The sequence below is a fragment of the Amphiprion ocellaris genome, chromosome 16 (genome assembly GCF_022539595.1).
Source record: "Amphiprion ocellaris isolate individual 3 ecotype Okinawa chromosome 16, ASM2253959v1, whole genome shotgun sequence".
NCBI classification, from domain to species: Eukaryota; Metazoa; Chordata; class Actinopteri; family Pomacentridae; genus Amphiprion; species Amphiprion ocellaris.
Window position 1 is genome coordinate 185,121 of NC_072781.1, and position 14,880 is coordinate 200,000.

Genomic DNA, 14,880 nt, shown 5'->3' on the forward strand with positions numbered 1-14,880 from the left:
AATACAGTTATTGGGAGAAAACCTCAGTAGTACTCCATGTAGAAGAAGGGAAATGGAACCAGACCAGGTGAGTTGGTGAATAGAACTAGAACAGTAGAGCAGGTGAGCTGTCATTCATTGACTGGTGTTTCTGTGCCACAGTCTGCTGGCAGAAGCCCAAAATAAAGCCTTCATGTGATTAAATGACTCGTTTCATGATTGATTGATGTGTTTTTTCTGTTGCAGGACCCCCATGCAGAGGAGTTTGAGGACAAAGAGTGGACGTTTGTCATTGAGAATGTGAGTAAATTATTTCTGTTTCTGTCTTTTAATGTGTTTATAGGTTAGTTTATTGATACTCTTTTATATCGTCTTATTGATGCTTTGGTCTATTGATGTACTACATTTTTATTTTACTTTTTTAACTTTATGGTGGGAAATAAATGATAATTATCATCAGAATAAATAAATAATACATTGAGGTGCTAAAAGGCCCCTGAACTGTTATGATTTAAGTACAAATTTATAGAAACACACAGACATAAATTTCTTATTCTCAGGATTTACTAGGAATATCATTCTGGGGTTTCATGTGCAGATTCTGCCACCATGCGGTCAGTTTTTGTTATTACAAGTTTCTCTCTGTAGCGCTCAGATCGGTCTGAATGCTGGACTGAAGTTTCTGCTCAGCAGGTTTCCTTATGTGTGTTTATGTCTGCCCGAATCTGTACTACAGTAGAGTCATTTACAGGTCATATTTAAAGGACACTAACTGGTGTGATTATAAAGCAAATTAACTGGTGAAATATTGAAATGCAGCTGAAGATCTCTGTGTCCTCCATTGTGTTTATTCATTTAACCTGTTAATGATCAGAACAGTTGAACATCTGGAATGCAGCAGCTGCTTTTTGCTCTTCTGTGTATTCTGTCAGGCTGTTCAAGGCAACAGAAGCTGTGATATTTTCTCAGGTTGTATGACGTGTTTATAGCAGACAGAAGCGGCAGAAACTAGATGTCACTGTCGATCCAAAAAAACAGGGGAGAATCTAATGAAGAAGGAAGGATTATAGAGAACTGAAGCAGAGAGAAAAAGACATGGAGCCGGTTTAATCTGCCAGGAAACTCTGTTCATAGCCGTGTGCTGCTTTCTATACATGTGCTGGGGCCAGTTATTCCTGAATAATACAGACATGTGCAGTAAATGAGGCCTTTATATTTGGATGTTGACCTTTTATTGTCTTCCTTGGAGACTTGAAGGAACTTCTAACAGATTCCATCTGTTGGTTCATGTCAGCAGATTAAAACCAGCAGATTATTAGTTCAGATTAATTGGAGAGCAGCTTGTTTAGTGAACTGTCAGGTAAAATCCATCATCCAGTCTTCAGACTGGGTCACCCTTCAGTCAGATCTGAATATTTTCTGTATAATATGTAACTGTAGCTTCAATAGACAGTCTGATGAGGTTCCACAGTAGATGTTCTGTTCACCTCTGGTGCCAGCGGCGGCAGGCCCCACCCCCTGCACCGCCACCACACACACACAAAAAAAGAGAGGATACTGAGAGCATCACAGTCAGTTATCTGTAGTTTACCTTAGTACTTGCGAATACCCGACACAGTGCAAGACTGCTGTGAAGGTGGAGACATGTGGCGGTGGTGTATTTGCGACGATTAAAAAAAAAAAAAAAGAAAAAAAAAGGCGTTCAAAGGCACGGCGCTGGGATTTTAGCAGCGGCGGGCCGCCGCTGCAGAATGAATGTAGAGAAAAGCCTGTACAGTGTCTACACCAGAATCTGCTGTTTATCCCATTAGCATGACTTTCCTTACACATATCCTGCAGCTTTTTTGTTTATTAGCTAAGTATTACAGCTTCCACAAGTTTTTATATCATTGAATCCTTCCACTATATTACAGATTACAGGAGGTCCTCAACTTATGTTGGAGTTCTGTTACTATGGATTGATGTAAGTCAATTTTCACCACAAGTCAAAACTCAGATAAAAATGTAAACAAAACCGTTGTGTGCATCACAGTATCTATCAGTTCTTCATAAAAGTCATGTTCTGAGCCTTTTATTCTGTCTAATTTCACTTCCATGGAGACGGCTTTCCTTTTCTTCTGAGCATCAGAAGAGTCTGACTTACGCTGGGAGCCATAATGAAGGACAAAAAGTTAGTGAATATAGCACAATCCAAGGTGACGTACAACCGGAGAATGGAAACAAAGCCGTCTTATAGCGCCGCGTGACAACGTATTCATCCGCTCCGCTCGTCAACTAGTTCCAGTAACCAGTTCTGACATAATGATTAAACGGTGTAGGTCGAGAACGCCGTAAACCGAGGACCTCCTGTAGTAAATTCACCACTGTGGTTAATGCAGTAGCTGCCGGTTACAGCTAATGATCATCGTTCACTCACACAGTTCGACCACTAGACATTTTAACTTTCACACTTTCATAAAAGATCACAAATGTAACCGTTTTGGTTTCAGTCTGGATCCCTGTAGGGTTCAGACCTTTAATGTCTGTTGTGTCTACACCTGGTGTCCACTCTCCTCCAGTGTTTAGGATCTTTAGAACAGAGTCTTTTAGTGTCCACTCTCCTCCAGTGGTTAGGATCTTTAGAACAGAGTCTTTTAGTGTCCACTCTCCTCCAGTGGTTAGGATCTTTAGAACAGAGTCTTTTAGTGTCCACTCTCCTCCAGTGGTTGGGATCTTTAGAACATCCTTTTAGAAACATGCTGACCTCGGTTTAGTTTGGAATCTCTGGAGTTTTAATCTGGATTGGTAGAAATGGTGACGTTCTAACACTCATATCTGCTCTCTGATTGGGTTTAATTGTCCCTGCTTGTTGTCTTGCAGCTGTTCTGTAATCTTTTTCTGGAAGATCTGATGTGAAGGGTTTATTCAGTAAGAAGGATGGATCTCTGGAGTCTCTTTCTGTCTTTGCTATCCGCTGTTATCCAGTTAAAGAAACTTCTCCTCCTACTGTTGGTCATTGCTGTTTTTCTACTGTTGTATTTCCTACAGTATCAGACCCACTGCTTCATGTTTACACCCTTTAACTGTCATGTGGATGTTTTCAGGTATTTCAGATTAAATAGAGAATATTTCTGAAACGCTGGTCTGGGCAGAGACTGTTTTCATGATAAAACTCTGCTTTAAATTGAAACCTATCAGGTTGAAAGCAGTTTGAAACTCTTCTACTGCCTGTTTTTAAGAATGTTGGAGGATAAAGCAGTGAGAACTGGCTGAGGACGTCGACACATCGCTTTCTGGTCACTTTAAAGAACCTTTCTCTGTTTGATAGAGAGCTGAGAAGACAAGCAGGTCAGGTGTTCTCCGGCCAGAGCGTGGGAGAGAACAGAAAGAGAGGAAAAGACCCGTTAGAGGGTTTGTCTCTGCATACCTGACTAATGACAGAAAACAGATCAAAGCCCAGCCAGGATCCTGACAGCAGGAATGGAGAAGAGGAGGAGGAAACCTAAACCTCCAGACACTCACAGAGGAATCCTGGTTAATATATGAAGAAACTAAAAGTACACATGTTTAGGCAGCCACTAACCTGCTGACACATTAGTGTTCCTGTTATATTTAAGCTGATTGATGCTTTTTAAACCATTTAAATTGTTCTGATGTCAGACAGGCTTATAACTCGACACATATTTGAGGAATATTTCCAACCAGGAAAGCTGCTGTTCATGTTTTTCATGTGACTCTTTTCATGCCTGGAGACAGAAGGTTTAGAGTGCAGAGCTGCTTTTCAAGACTTTATTATACACTGAAGCTTTTATAATAATAGAATATAAAGGCAGCATGCAGCAGGTCTTCTATTGTGATTCAGAGGAAAAGTTAGACATCTCAGTTCTGTTCTGGTTGGAACAGTTTTCAGTTTAGTGGAATGTGCACAAAAGGTTTTTGTTGATAGATTCTAAAATATAAAGTTAACTGTAGTCTGCTTTGTCTTTAAAGGATGATGTTTAGATAGTGGGACATATACAGACACTCTGTTGGCTATAACAGGCTCCTTAACATGCAGCTTTATTTAAATGACCGATTACTACAGATGATGACAAGAACAGGCTGCTGGATCCTGGTGTTTTAATTAGGACCTGAAACTCCACAGGTCTAGTGTTTTATGGTGGGAATTTATTTTGGGCTCCTCTGGGTTTCCACCAATGGGATCTCGTCCATTAAAATGTCTGATAACTTCCCCGAGTCCTTTAACAAGCTGACATCCACAACCTTTTTAACTTGTTCCTGCCGTGTGGTTTCTGGTCTGTTGGTCATTATCATGCTTTCTCGGCTGTTTCATGGCGAACAAAAGTCCAGAGTAGTCATGGAATGTTGTAGCTCTGATTTGTCCCTCGTCCAAAGGGAAACTGGAGAAAAGAGAGTTTAATTCTTATTTTGAATGGATGAATGATACGTTGCCAAACTTCCAGCTAAAAATTTCTCCAATATTTAAATATAAATAATACGAATACACTATGGTCCAAAGGTTTGGGGTCACTTAGAAATGTCCTTATTTTTGAAAGAAAAGCAGTTTTTTTCCATGAAGATACCATTAAATGAATGATAAATCCAGTGTAGACATTGTTAATGTGGTAAATGACTATTGTAGCTGGAAACAGCTGATTTTTAATGGAATATCTCCATAGAGGTACAGAGGAACATTTCCAGCAACCATCACTCCTGTGTTCTAATGCTACATTGTGTTAGCTAATGGTGTTGAAAGGCTCATTGATGATTAGAAAACCCTTGTGCAGTTATGTTGGCACATGGATAAAAGTGTGAGTTTTCATGGAAAACATGGAATTGTCTGGATGACCCCAGACTTTAGAATGGTAGTGTAAACGGTGTGTGTATATGAGTGTGTTTCTGTGTGTGTAAAAGGCCTCTGAGCTGGTTTGTGATGAATTGGATCTTTTTAAACTTGGGAAAAAGAGTAAACTTACAATGAAATGCCACTGTTTAAACGAATAGACTGACTTTATTAGAATATTAGATGCTGTGTTAGGGTAAAGGTTTCTGCTCAGTTTATTTAAAGTGAGCAGGAATTAGGGAACTACATGAACTGACCACCAGAGGGCAGTCTTCCCTAAGACCTGTTTAAATTCCTCCACCAACATGCATGTTAATATGTGCATGTATGTGAGCTGTCTGTGTGTCAGTGGGTAAAGGATGTTTGCATGTATGATGAACAAACACTGAATGTCTGATTGTATTCTGCTGCTGAGTAGCGAATGTAAAGCTGTGGTCCTGGACCCCCACCCTGCAGGTATCTGAGCTAATATAAAGTCAGGACACATGAATGAAGCAGCAGAGGAACAGGAGAGGTGAGTTCTCCTGACCCCTCATCAGACAGCAGAGGAGAAAGGGGAAGAATACGCCATTGTGAAGATGATGAAATTCAAGATCCTCGCGCTCCAGCTTCGTCTTAATCTGGGGCCCAACCTCGCCGCTAATCCCTCCCCGTCGAATTACTGCCCCGCATAGATTGTATTTTGTCATTGAAAATGGCAGTGTCAAACACTACCTTTTTCTCTCCTCTATTTGTTCGTCTGCCAACGCAAATCGCATAATCAAAAGATGGAGAGAGAGGAGAGGAGAGGAGGAAACGGCTGCAGTAGTATCTCTAAATTACAGCTAGCCTTCCCTTTCACCCGCTTTCACTCAGCTTTATCAAAAGGTGGCAAATTGAGAGTCAAAGATTGGACGGCTGTATTTGAAGGCATTGTGCTGACAGGCTCTTTAGTGTGTGTGTGCGTGTGCGTGCACGGTGGGGGGTTAATGTGTGCACATATGTATGTCAGTGTGTTTTCTCTGTGTGTTTAGCTGGAGATGGGAGACCAACTTCCCTTATCTTCAAAGCTTTGGATTTGAGTAACGCGCACACACACACACACACACACACACACACACACACACACACACACACACACACACACACACACACACACACACACACACACACACAAACAGGACTGTATTTAATGTGAGCTATCATGTCTGAATACATTGAATATCCAGTGATACGCTCCTCTCTCCTCCTTCACCTTTTCCTCTCACATCGATGTCAGGAAGGAAGAGTTCCTGAATCTGTTTCTGTTGTTTCTTTCTGTTTCTGTTGTTGTTTACTGCTGGTTGTAAACATTCATTCTGATTTCCATTCTAACTACAATTTTAGTGCATTAAAGCTTCCAAACCTCATTAATGGATGCTGTAAGGAGGTGGAACGGCTCCAGATGTTTTACTGAAATACGATCTTGTGACATCACAGAAGGTGGACGACACCGTGCACGTGAAGAACCAGCTTTAATGCAGCGTGTTCATAAATGGGGGGATTTAATCTGCTGTGTTGTTAGCGGCTTCTTCTTCTCTTCATGTCTTTTTCCGTCCGTCAGTGTTCCAGTCCTCTGAGGTGAAGTCCTGCCTATTGTGGACCTCATCCAACTCCATTAAGGCCGTTTCCACGCCACATACCTCCACTTACACCCACTCCCACAGTCACACACACACCTAGCTCCATCACCTTTGCAGACACCCTCCTGTGTGTTAGTATCCGTGGTGTGTGCCGCCTCCTCCCTCCTCTGGAACACATTACGTAGGCCAGTGGCTTGTGAGCGCTGACTGGGCCTCGGGGAAGAAAAACACAATTATTTCAGCCCTCGGCTATTCACGCAAAGGTGACAAAAGCTGGTATGAAGTATGAAATCCCAAAAGTTTCTCCCGTGCCGCGGCTGACAAATTGGGATTAATTTGCACTCGTGTGCACGCGTGTGTCTCCAAAGTTCCACCTTTGCTCATTTCTCGTTTCTTAAATAGTTTGGAGAACTCAAAAGACCTCATTTACTGAGAAGAGCGCTATTTGTGTGTGTGTGTGTGTGTGTGTGTGTGTGTGTGTGTGTGTGTGTGTGTGTGTGTGTGTGTGTGTGTGTGTGTGTGTGTGTGTGTGTGTGTGTGTGTGTGTGTGTGTGTGTGTGTGTGTGTGTGTGTGTGTGTGTGTGTGTGTGTGTGTGTGTGTGTGTGTGAGTGTGAGGATCTCGGTGTGTGATCACACATGCTCTCAGATTAATCTAATGTAATTAACGAGGACAGATGCCGTAATATGATCCCTCTCATATTACTGCTCTGATGATGCTGTTTTTGCTGTTTAGAGCTAGAATCTGTTATTTTACTGCTAGTTTTTCTAGTCTTCATAGAAAATGACTCACAGTAAAGCAGAGACACAAAATAAATGAACAATTGAAAGGAGCAGATATCTGTTTCCCCTCTGTGTGGATTTGTGTCTTTGTGAGGACCTGCCTCGGTGTGTCTGGGGAGGAGTGTGTGTAGGAGTGTGTTCAGGGGTGTGTACAGTCCGTTAGTGTGTTTGTGCTCTGTGTGTGTCTATTTGTGGGTTCTGTGTGTGTGTCTGTCTGTGGGTTCTCTGTGTCTGTATGTGTGTGTTAGTGTGTTGTAGGTGGCGCTAGAGGCTGGGTGGCTCCTCCTGTGGCCCCTCCAGTCGTCCCTCTTGTGGCCCCTCCAGTCGTCCCTCCCGTGGCCCCTCCTGTGGCCCCTCCAGTCGCCCCTCCCGTGGCCCCTCCCGTGGCCCCTCCAATCATCCCTCCCGTGGCCCCTCCCGTGGCCCCTCCAGTCGTCCCTCCCGTGGACCCTCCAGTCGCCCCTCCAGTCGTCTCTCCTGTGGCCCCTCCAGTCGCCCCTCCAGTCGTCTCTCCTGTGGCCCCTCCAGTCGTCCCTCCCGTGGCCCCTCCAGTCGTCCCTCCCATGGCCCCTCCCGTGGCCCCTCCAATCATCCCTCCCGTGGCCCCTCCAGTCGCCCTTCCAGTCGTTCCTCCCGTGGCCCCTCCAGTCGCCCTTCCAGTCGTTCCTCCCGTGGCCCCTCCAGTCGTCCCTTCCGTAGCCCCTCCCGTGGCCCCTCCAGTCGTCCCTCCCGTGGCCCCTCCTGTGGCCCCTCCCGTGGCTCCTCAGGTCGTCCCTCCCGTGGCCCCTCCCATGGCCCCTCCAGTCGTCCCTCCCGTGGCTCCTCCAGTCGTCCCTCCCATGATCCCTCCAGTCGTCCCTCCCGTGGCCCTTACCGTGGACCCTCCAGTCGTCCCTCCCGTGGCTCCTCCAGTCGTCCCTCCCGCGGCCCCTCCCGTGGCCCCTCCAGTGGCCCCTCCAGTCGTCCCTCCCGTGGCCCCTCCAGTAGTCCCTTCTGTGGCCCCTCCCGTGGCCCCTCCAGTCGTCCCTCCCGTGGTCCCTCCAGTGGCCCCTCCCGTGTTCCCTCCAGTCGTCCCTCCAGTGGCCCCTCCTGTGGCCCTAATAGGCTTACTGGCCTCTAATCCAGCCGTCACGTGGCCGGTCTGCTGACTAACGGCAGAGGTACCGGGAGGGTTTGTGTGTCGGACTACATCTCTGTAGTAGCAGGAGTCATGCTGGTGACTGAGAGCAGGAGAGAATGTGTTTTCATTTAGTGTTCCAGTCAGAAAGTCAGTCGGTTAGTTGATAATCCAGCTGCTTTTACATGATTTTAAATTAAATATCTTTAGGATTTTTGAGTTTTGGGTAGAAAAACTACAGATTTAAATGATTTTTTTTGTGTCCTGACATGTTATAGATGATAAAGAACAATAATTGGCTCAGTGAAGCTATAATTGGTGCTTATATTTATAGAATATGCTTCTTTTTCACACATCTGTTCATAAATCTCACTCACACAGACATGCTCTGCTCCGTACAGACTCCATATCTTCCATATATGTTTTTGCTTACATGCATACATGCGTGTGTTCGTTAATTAAACCGATTAAGCTGTTGCCTGACGATGTGCTGCTGCTGCATCGTTTTCCTCTGTGTCTGTGTGCAGCTTTTCTTCACATTGTTTTGTCTGCTTCTCCCTTTTATCTTTGTCCTGTTTATTTTGTCGTCCTTGCTCAGCCCGCATGCTGCCGGTGTGTGTGGTGCAGACGTGTGTGTGTGTGTGTGTGCGTGCGTGTGTGTGTGAGTGTGTGTGCGTGTTGTTTACGGCGTATTGTGTGCGTGCGTGCGTGCGTGTGTGTTGTTTACGGTGTATTGTGTGTGTGTGTGTGTGTGTGTGTGTGTGTTGTTTATGGCATATTGTGAGTGTGTGTGTTGTTTATGGTGTATTGTGAGTGTGTGTGTGTGTGTGTGTGTGTGTGTGTGTGTGTCAGTGTGTGTGCGTGTTGTTTACGGCGTATTGTGTGTGTGTGTGTGTTGTTTATGGTGTACTGTGAGTGTGTGTGTGCGTGTGTGTGAGTGTGTGTGCGTGTTGTTTACGGCGTATTGTGTGTGTGTGTTGTTTACGGTGTATTGTGTGTGTGTGTGTGTGTGTGTTGTTTATGGCGTATTGTGAGTGTGTGTGTGCGTGTTGTTTACGGCGTATTGTGTGTGTGTGTGTGTGTGCATGCGTGTTGTTTACGGCGTATTGTGTGTGTGTGCGTGTGTGTTGTTTACGGCGTATTGTGTGTGTGTGTGTGTGTGTGTGTGTGTGTGTGTGTGTGTGTGTGTGTTGTTTATGGTGTATTGTGTGTGTGTCTTGTTTACGGTGTATTGTGAGTGTGTGTGTGTTTATGGTGTATTGTGAGTGTGTGTGTGTTGTTGTTTACGGTGTATTGTGTGTGTGTGTGTGTGTGTCTTGTTTATGGTGTATTGTGAGTGTGTGTTGTTTACGGTGTATTGTGAGTGTGTGTGTGTGTTTATGGTGTATTGTGAGTATGTGTGTGTGTGTTGTTTACAGCGTATTGTGTGTGTGCGTGTTGTTTACGGCGTATTGTGTGTGTGTTCATCCCACAGGTCCAGGTTGTGACCTCGGCTTTCATCTCCTTAGTCTGAGGCTCCTGCAGCCCGCTGAGTGTCGCTCCCGGCCAACAATGCAGCAGATGTCACCAGACACGGCAGCGAACGCGGTCATACGTGTACACCAGCTCACACACACGGTTCATCTCATTTATTTATGCACACACAGGTTCAGAGTGTAAAATCACTGTCAGACTCATAGAGATGCATTTAGAGTCCAGACAGGTTTAGTTCAGCCCCCAAAATAAACACAACACGCGTGTCACCTGAAAACATCCTACCGCCACGCTCTCTTCATTCACAACATGCTCTCAGAGGTCTGGGAAAACTTTCCTGAATGATGTCACCGCTGGGACAGAATGTGGGTTCGTCCAGTGTAGGGAACTGGGAACTTATAGATGGTTAAAATCTCTTTGGAGAGGCCTTAGAGAACTAAACATGCTGGAAGTCCTACTGTTACTGCCTGCTACTGAAGCTGACCCAGAACATCCACCCACTAACACTCATGCTGCTCAGGTTTATCAGACACGTCGCTGGTCTTCAGGACAGGCTTGGAGAAAGACGATGCAGTGAAGACCAGTTTTTATTTCCGATAGTTCCTGAGGCTCCTGTTTGTCGTTATTGGCTGCCACACCCTTCCTTATCGGTCATCTCTGAGGTTGTCCTCTATCACTCTTCACATGCTGTCACCTGCCCTTCTCCTCCTCAGCTCTAATCCGACTTCTCCTCTTGTCTTGTCCTCATCTCGTCGTGTTTTTGGTGTCGTTGCTTCACGGCGCTGATGGTGGTCACAGTTCTGGGGAGTCGGAACAGTTATTATCTCCATCTCCTGGTTATTTATTTTCCTCTGTATGACTTTAGATGGCTACCAGCGATGCAGACGTGCCTGTGTGGGCCACAAAACACCGGCCTCCACAAATCCCCCTGTTTATCCACAAGCCTGACCCAGTGGACCTGGTGGGCGGGGCCTCTGGATACCTGGGAGTCTGGTGCTGATGGAACATAGGTGTGTTAGGGATGAACTAGCGCTGTAAAAAAATCAGCCTTTCTGAAATATTTTAAATTCTAGTTGTTTTAAACAATTTACTATTATTTTACAGACTTTACCCAACTAGTAAATAACCAGTAAAATCACAGAAAAAAAACAATAATTAAAATAAAAAAAACCAGGCTAAAACTGTCCCCCAATCAAAAATCTGTCTTTTTATTAATAGTTACTAATTCTTTAACGTTTGTCCGTAAAACTACACTTTTTTTAACTGTTTTTAATCAACAAAATATAATTATGCACATATTAACAATAATAATAAAATAAAACTAAATAATTGGATGTTAAAAACTGAAAAATGGCATTTTTTTAAACTGATGTTTTACATATTTACTCGTTTTAAAATTACAGAAAAAGTCATAGAAAAAAATTTTTTTTTTTACACAGTAATCGTGTAAAAAAAACAGGCTGAAGTTGTAAACGCATCCACATAAAATAACTTTTTATGAATAGGGATTTTAAAAATGTATTTAAATAAATTTTTTAAAAAGTTATTTTAGGATTTTAAACTGATATATAATAGAAAAATTACCCTGGAAAATGATAAATTCTATTTTTTTTAAACAGTTTTATGTATTTTCCCTGTTTTTTAAAATTTAAATCAGAAATAAAAATAATTTACCTGTTGGTAAATTTATAAACAGGTGTGGACTGTAAATAATGTCAACATTACAAATCTGTGTTTTTGCGAACAGTATTTTATTCTTTTCCAGGATGTGACCATAAAATACACCCCTTTACTGCTGTATTTACATCTGTTGATGTTATTATTTTATGGATATTTCATATTTTCTCAGTGTTTTTCAGAATTAGTTTTTTACAGTGTAGGTTAAACTTATGTGACCCGTTTATCTTTTTCAAAATCTGCTCATTGTGAGCTTGTGTGACTATGTGTTTGTGTATGAGCATTTTAACACACACACACACACACACACACACACACACACACACACACACACACACACACACACACACACACACACACACACACCCTGACCTGTTCTGCTAGGTGGCAGTGAATAGGGTCTGCTGATGTGCTCTGATGCCACTAAGCCGTCCACTGACAGTTGGACTGATCCCTAACCGGCTCTGTTTGGGATATAAATCTGTTTTCCGCGCGCCGCGCCCTCAGAGAGGCTCGGTCAGGAATTCAGCTGGTTGGAACCTGAAGGCGTTGCTCCACGGTGTGGAGGAGACGTGGCGAAGGACACCGTCTACCTAAGCCTAACCCATCAGGTGACTGCAGCAGGAGGATGACCTCTGATCTCCTGAAGCTCACTGGTTTGGAGTTATGTTTGGACATCAAAGGTTGTTCTCAGAGGATCATAGAAACACCAGCATCACAGCTGTTGGTGTTTCTGTCAGAGCATCTCACATTTAAATGCAAAAAAACAGAATTTAGGAACCCTATTGTTCTTTCACGGAGAAGGAATCTCAAAGAATGAGCACTCACCCGTGCACGCACACACACACACACACACACCCTCTAAAGCGACTCCTTATCCAATCCTCCACTAATTCCCCCTTGGTAGAAGGTGTTCATTGTTTCTCTTTCATTCTAATCTCTCCTTTTTTAAAATCCATATTAGATTCTTGAGTTGGCCACAATCAGAGCTACTGGAGCAGAGCATCACCCTACTAATGCTCTTTGTCTCCCCAGATTTGTCACTTAGCATGGAGAGTACACCTTTGTCATGGAGCAGGGTGGGAGAGAGGCAGACTTTCACTTGGGGCAATTGTTTCTTGTCACAAGCCATCTTAACCCCCCCATCCCCCTTAAGCAAATCAGCTTTTCTGTGGATTAGAGTGCTATCATAGCTCCGTCAGATCAGCAGGCTGCCAGAAACAGCTAGAACAAACACGTCCTTAAAGTGAGAACTCAGTGGAAATGATTCCCAAAATAAAAGAAAACATCCTATCTGGTATTTCCTGGATATCAGTGTGTGATATCTGTAATATAGAGTTCCAGTGGTTTATCAGCAGAACTCTAGAGCTTCTGGCTCCTCGTCTCCGTTATCTGGAGGTGAAACTAAAACAAGACGAGGGAGTGTCGTCCATCACCACGATGCTTTCTGGGAACCTGATTACATTTAGTTTCATGGAGATTTATCATTATTATACGTGCACATCATGGCTACTATCTAGAGGTTGTGTACTACAGTAAAATAGATTCCTAAATGAGAGTTTAGTGAGTTAAGTGAGTTTAAATAGAATGTTTTCCACTGTAGGAACTTAGGGGAACGTTTTAAGGCCATCTGAACCTTTGTGTTCTGATCTAAAGATTCACCCCTGTACCTCTTAGAGGGTAGAATCTTACCCATTCCAGGGCATTTACTAAAGACCTTCAGAAACTGCTTGATGCTGATTGATTAAACTGGGTAAAGACTCAGAGACGACAACAAGTGCTGTTTTTCTGCCCTCCCGATGTCCTCATGAAGCAGCAGATATCTGCATCAACGTGTTAAAATTCCCCGTATTAGCCAACAAACATCCTGTTTCATATGTGCTTATAGAGCTGGAATTATGTCCAGTAGCTAATATTTATTTACCGTTTTATTTGACCAGAAATTAAATCCATGGTTGAAGCTGTTGGATCCTGAACTGAAATGGAAACAGAAACCTGAAAAGACTGATTACAGGACAGTTCCTGAAAACCCCGGCCTGAGTTCCTGCCCTGGAAAGCAGTAGGTGTTTAATATGACCTTAAACTAAATGCATGAAAGGTTTGGTGGAAAATGTGAGAGTTAACAGGCCTTTTCCACTGCAGGGACTAGAGGAATGTTTTAGAACTGCAAGAAATGCTCCTGTTGAACCTTTCAGGGCTGTTTCTGTGGAAGAAAGGAAAATGTACTACTGAGTGACCCTGAAAAACTCATGTACATCTCTTGATGCTGATTGGTTAAATTCAGAGAGCACCAACAAATGCCATTTTCTGCCGTCAAACACCACCATCAAGCAAGGGTAAAATTCACCATATTAGCCAACAAAACAAACCTCCATCGTTCTGTTTCCTGTCAGCTCCTGGAGCTGGAGTTGTGTCTTCTAACTTCTACTCGTTGCTGTTCTGGTGCAGTCAGATAGACATTACAGCAGATGAGGTGGAGTATACTTGCTCATGCCTCCACTGGGTTCTTGTAGTGGAAATCTTCCTATATTTGCTATTTAAATATTTTTTACTAACTCAAAGAAGTTAATATAGTGTAAAAAGTGTGTACAGAGGGTCCTCAACTTGCGTCAGAGTTCCGTTCCTACAGATCGATGAAAGTCGATTTTCTCCGTAAGTCTGAACTCCGGTGAAAATGTAACCAAAGCCGTTCCGTGCATCATGATATTGATCAGTTCTTCATAGAGTCATGAATACCAACGACTTTCATGCATGTATGAATCATTTTACAGGAAGATAACAGAATATTGTAGCGGACTAATACTGTTGTTGATGTTGAGGTTTCAGTGTTTGTTGTTCAGTTCCAGATTTACCTGATGTCAGTGAACGTGCCATGTTTAGTTAGCTCACCTCTGATTGGCTGAGAGTCAGCAGTAGAGAGAGCTGGGAACGGTGGCTAATTCTGGAGCTAAGTTATGGGGTTTTTGTAGTTCTTCTGGCGTTGGCTACGGCCCACAGTAGCCTGTGTGAAGATTTGTCTTTTATGAGCTAAAAATTGTACAAAATGAGTCAAAAGTTGTCCAAAATTACTCAAAATTTGTGTTTTGAGCTAAAAATCATTCTAAATTACTTCAAATTGTCCGACAAGGACAAAAACGAGACAGAAAATGACAAAAACGAGACAGAAAATGACAAGAACGACACAAAACGACAAAAATGAGACACGAAACGACAAAAACGAGAAACAAAACAAAACGAGACACAAAACAACAAAACCAAGACACAAAAATGACAAAACGAGACACAAAACTGTGTGAAGGTTCAATAAACCAGCAGGGAAGCAGATAAAGTCTCACTCATTCATCACAGAGGGTCACTACAATATGTTGACCTGTTTTTACAACTTGACCCATGTTGGTTGGTGTTTGGCTCTGTTCCCAGCATTTTATTC

At 43.3% G+C, this 14,880-nt stretch overlaps 1 protein-coding gene across 9 annotated transcripts in view; it reads left to right on the forward strand.

Annotated features, from left to right (window-relative positions):
- The window catches only part of ehbp1 (EH domain binding protein 1), a 211,641-nt gene that overhangs the window by 32,953 nt on the left and 163,808 nt on the right, over positions 1-14,880 (forward strand). For all 9 annotated transcript variants that reach the window (XM_055018950.1, XM_055018956.1, XM_055018957.1 and 6 more), the window contains one exon: positions 226-279. In XM_055018950.1, the coding sequence (XP_054874925.1) occupies positions 226-279 (54 nt within the window). The remainder of the gene's footprint in view (positions 1-225; positions 280-14,880) is intronic.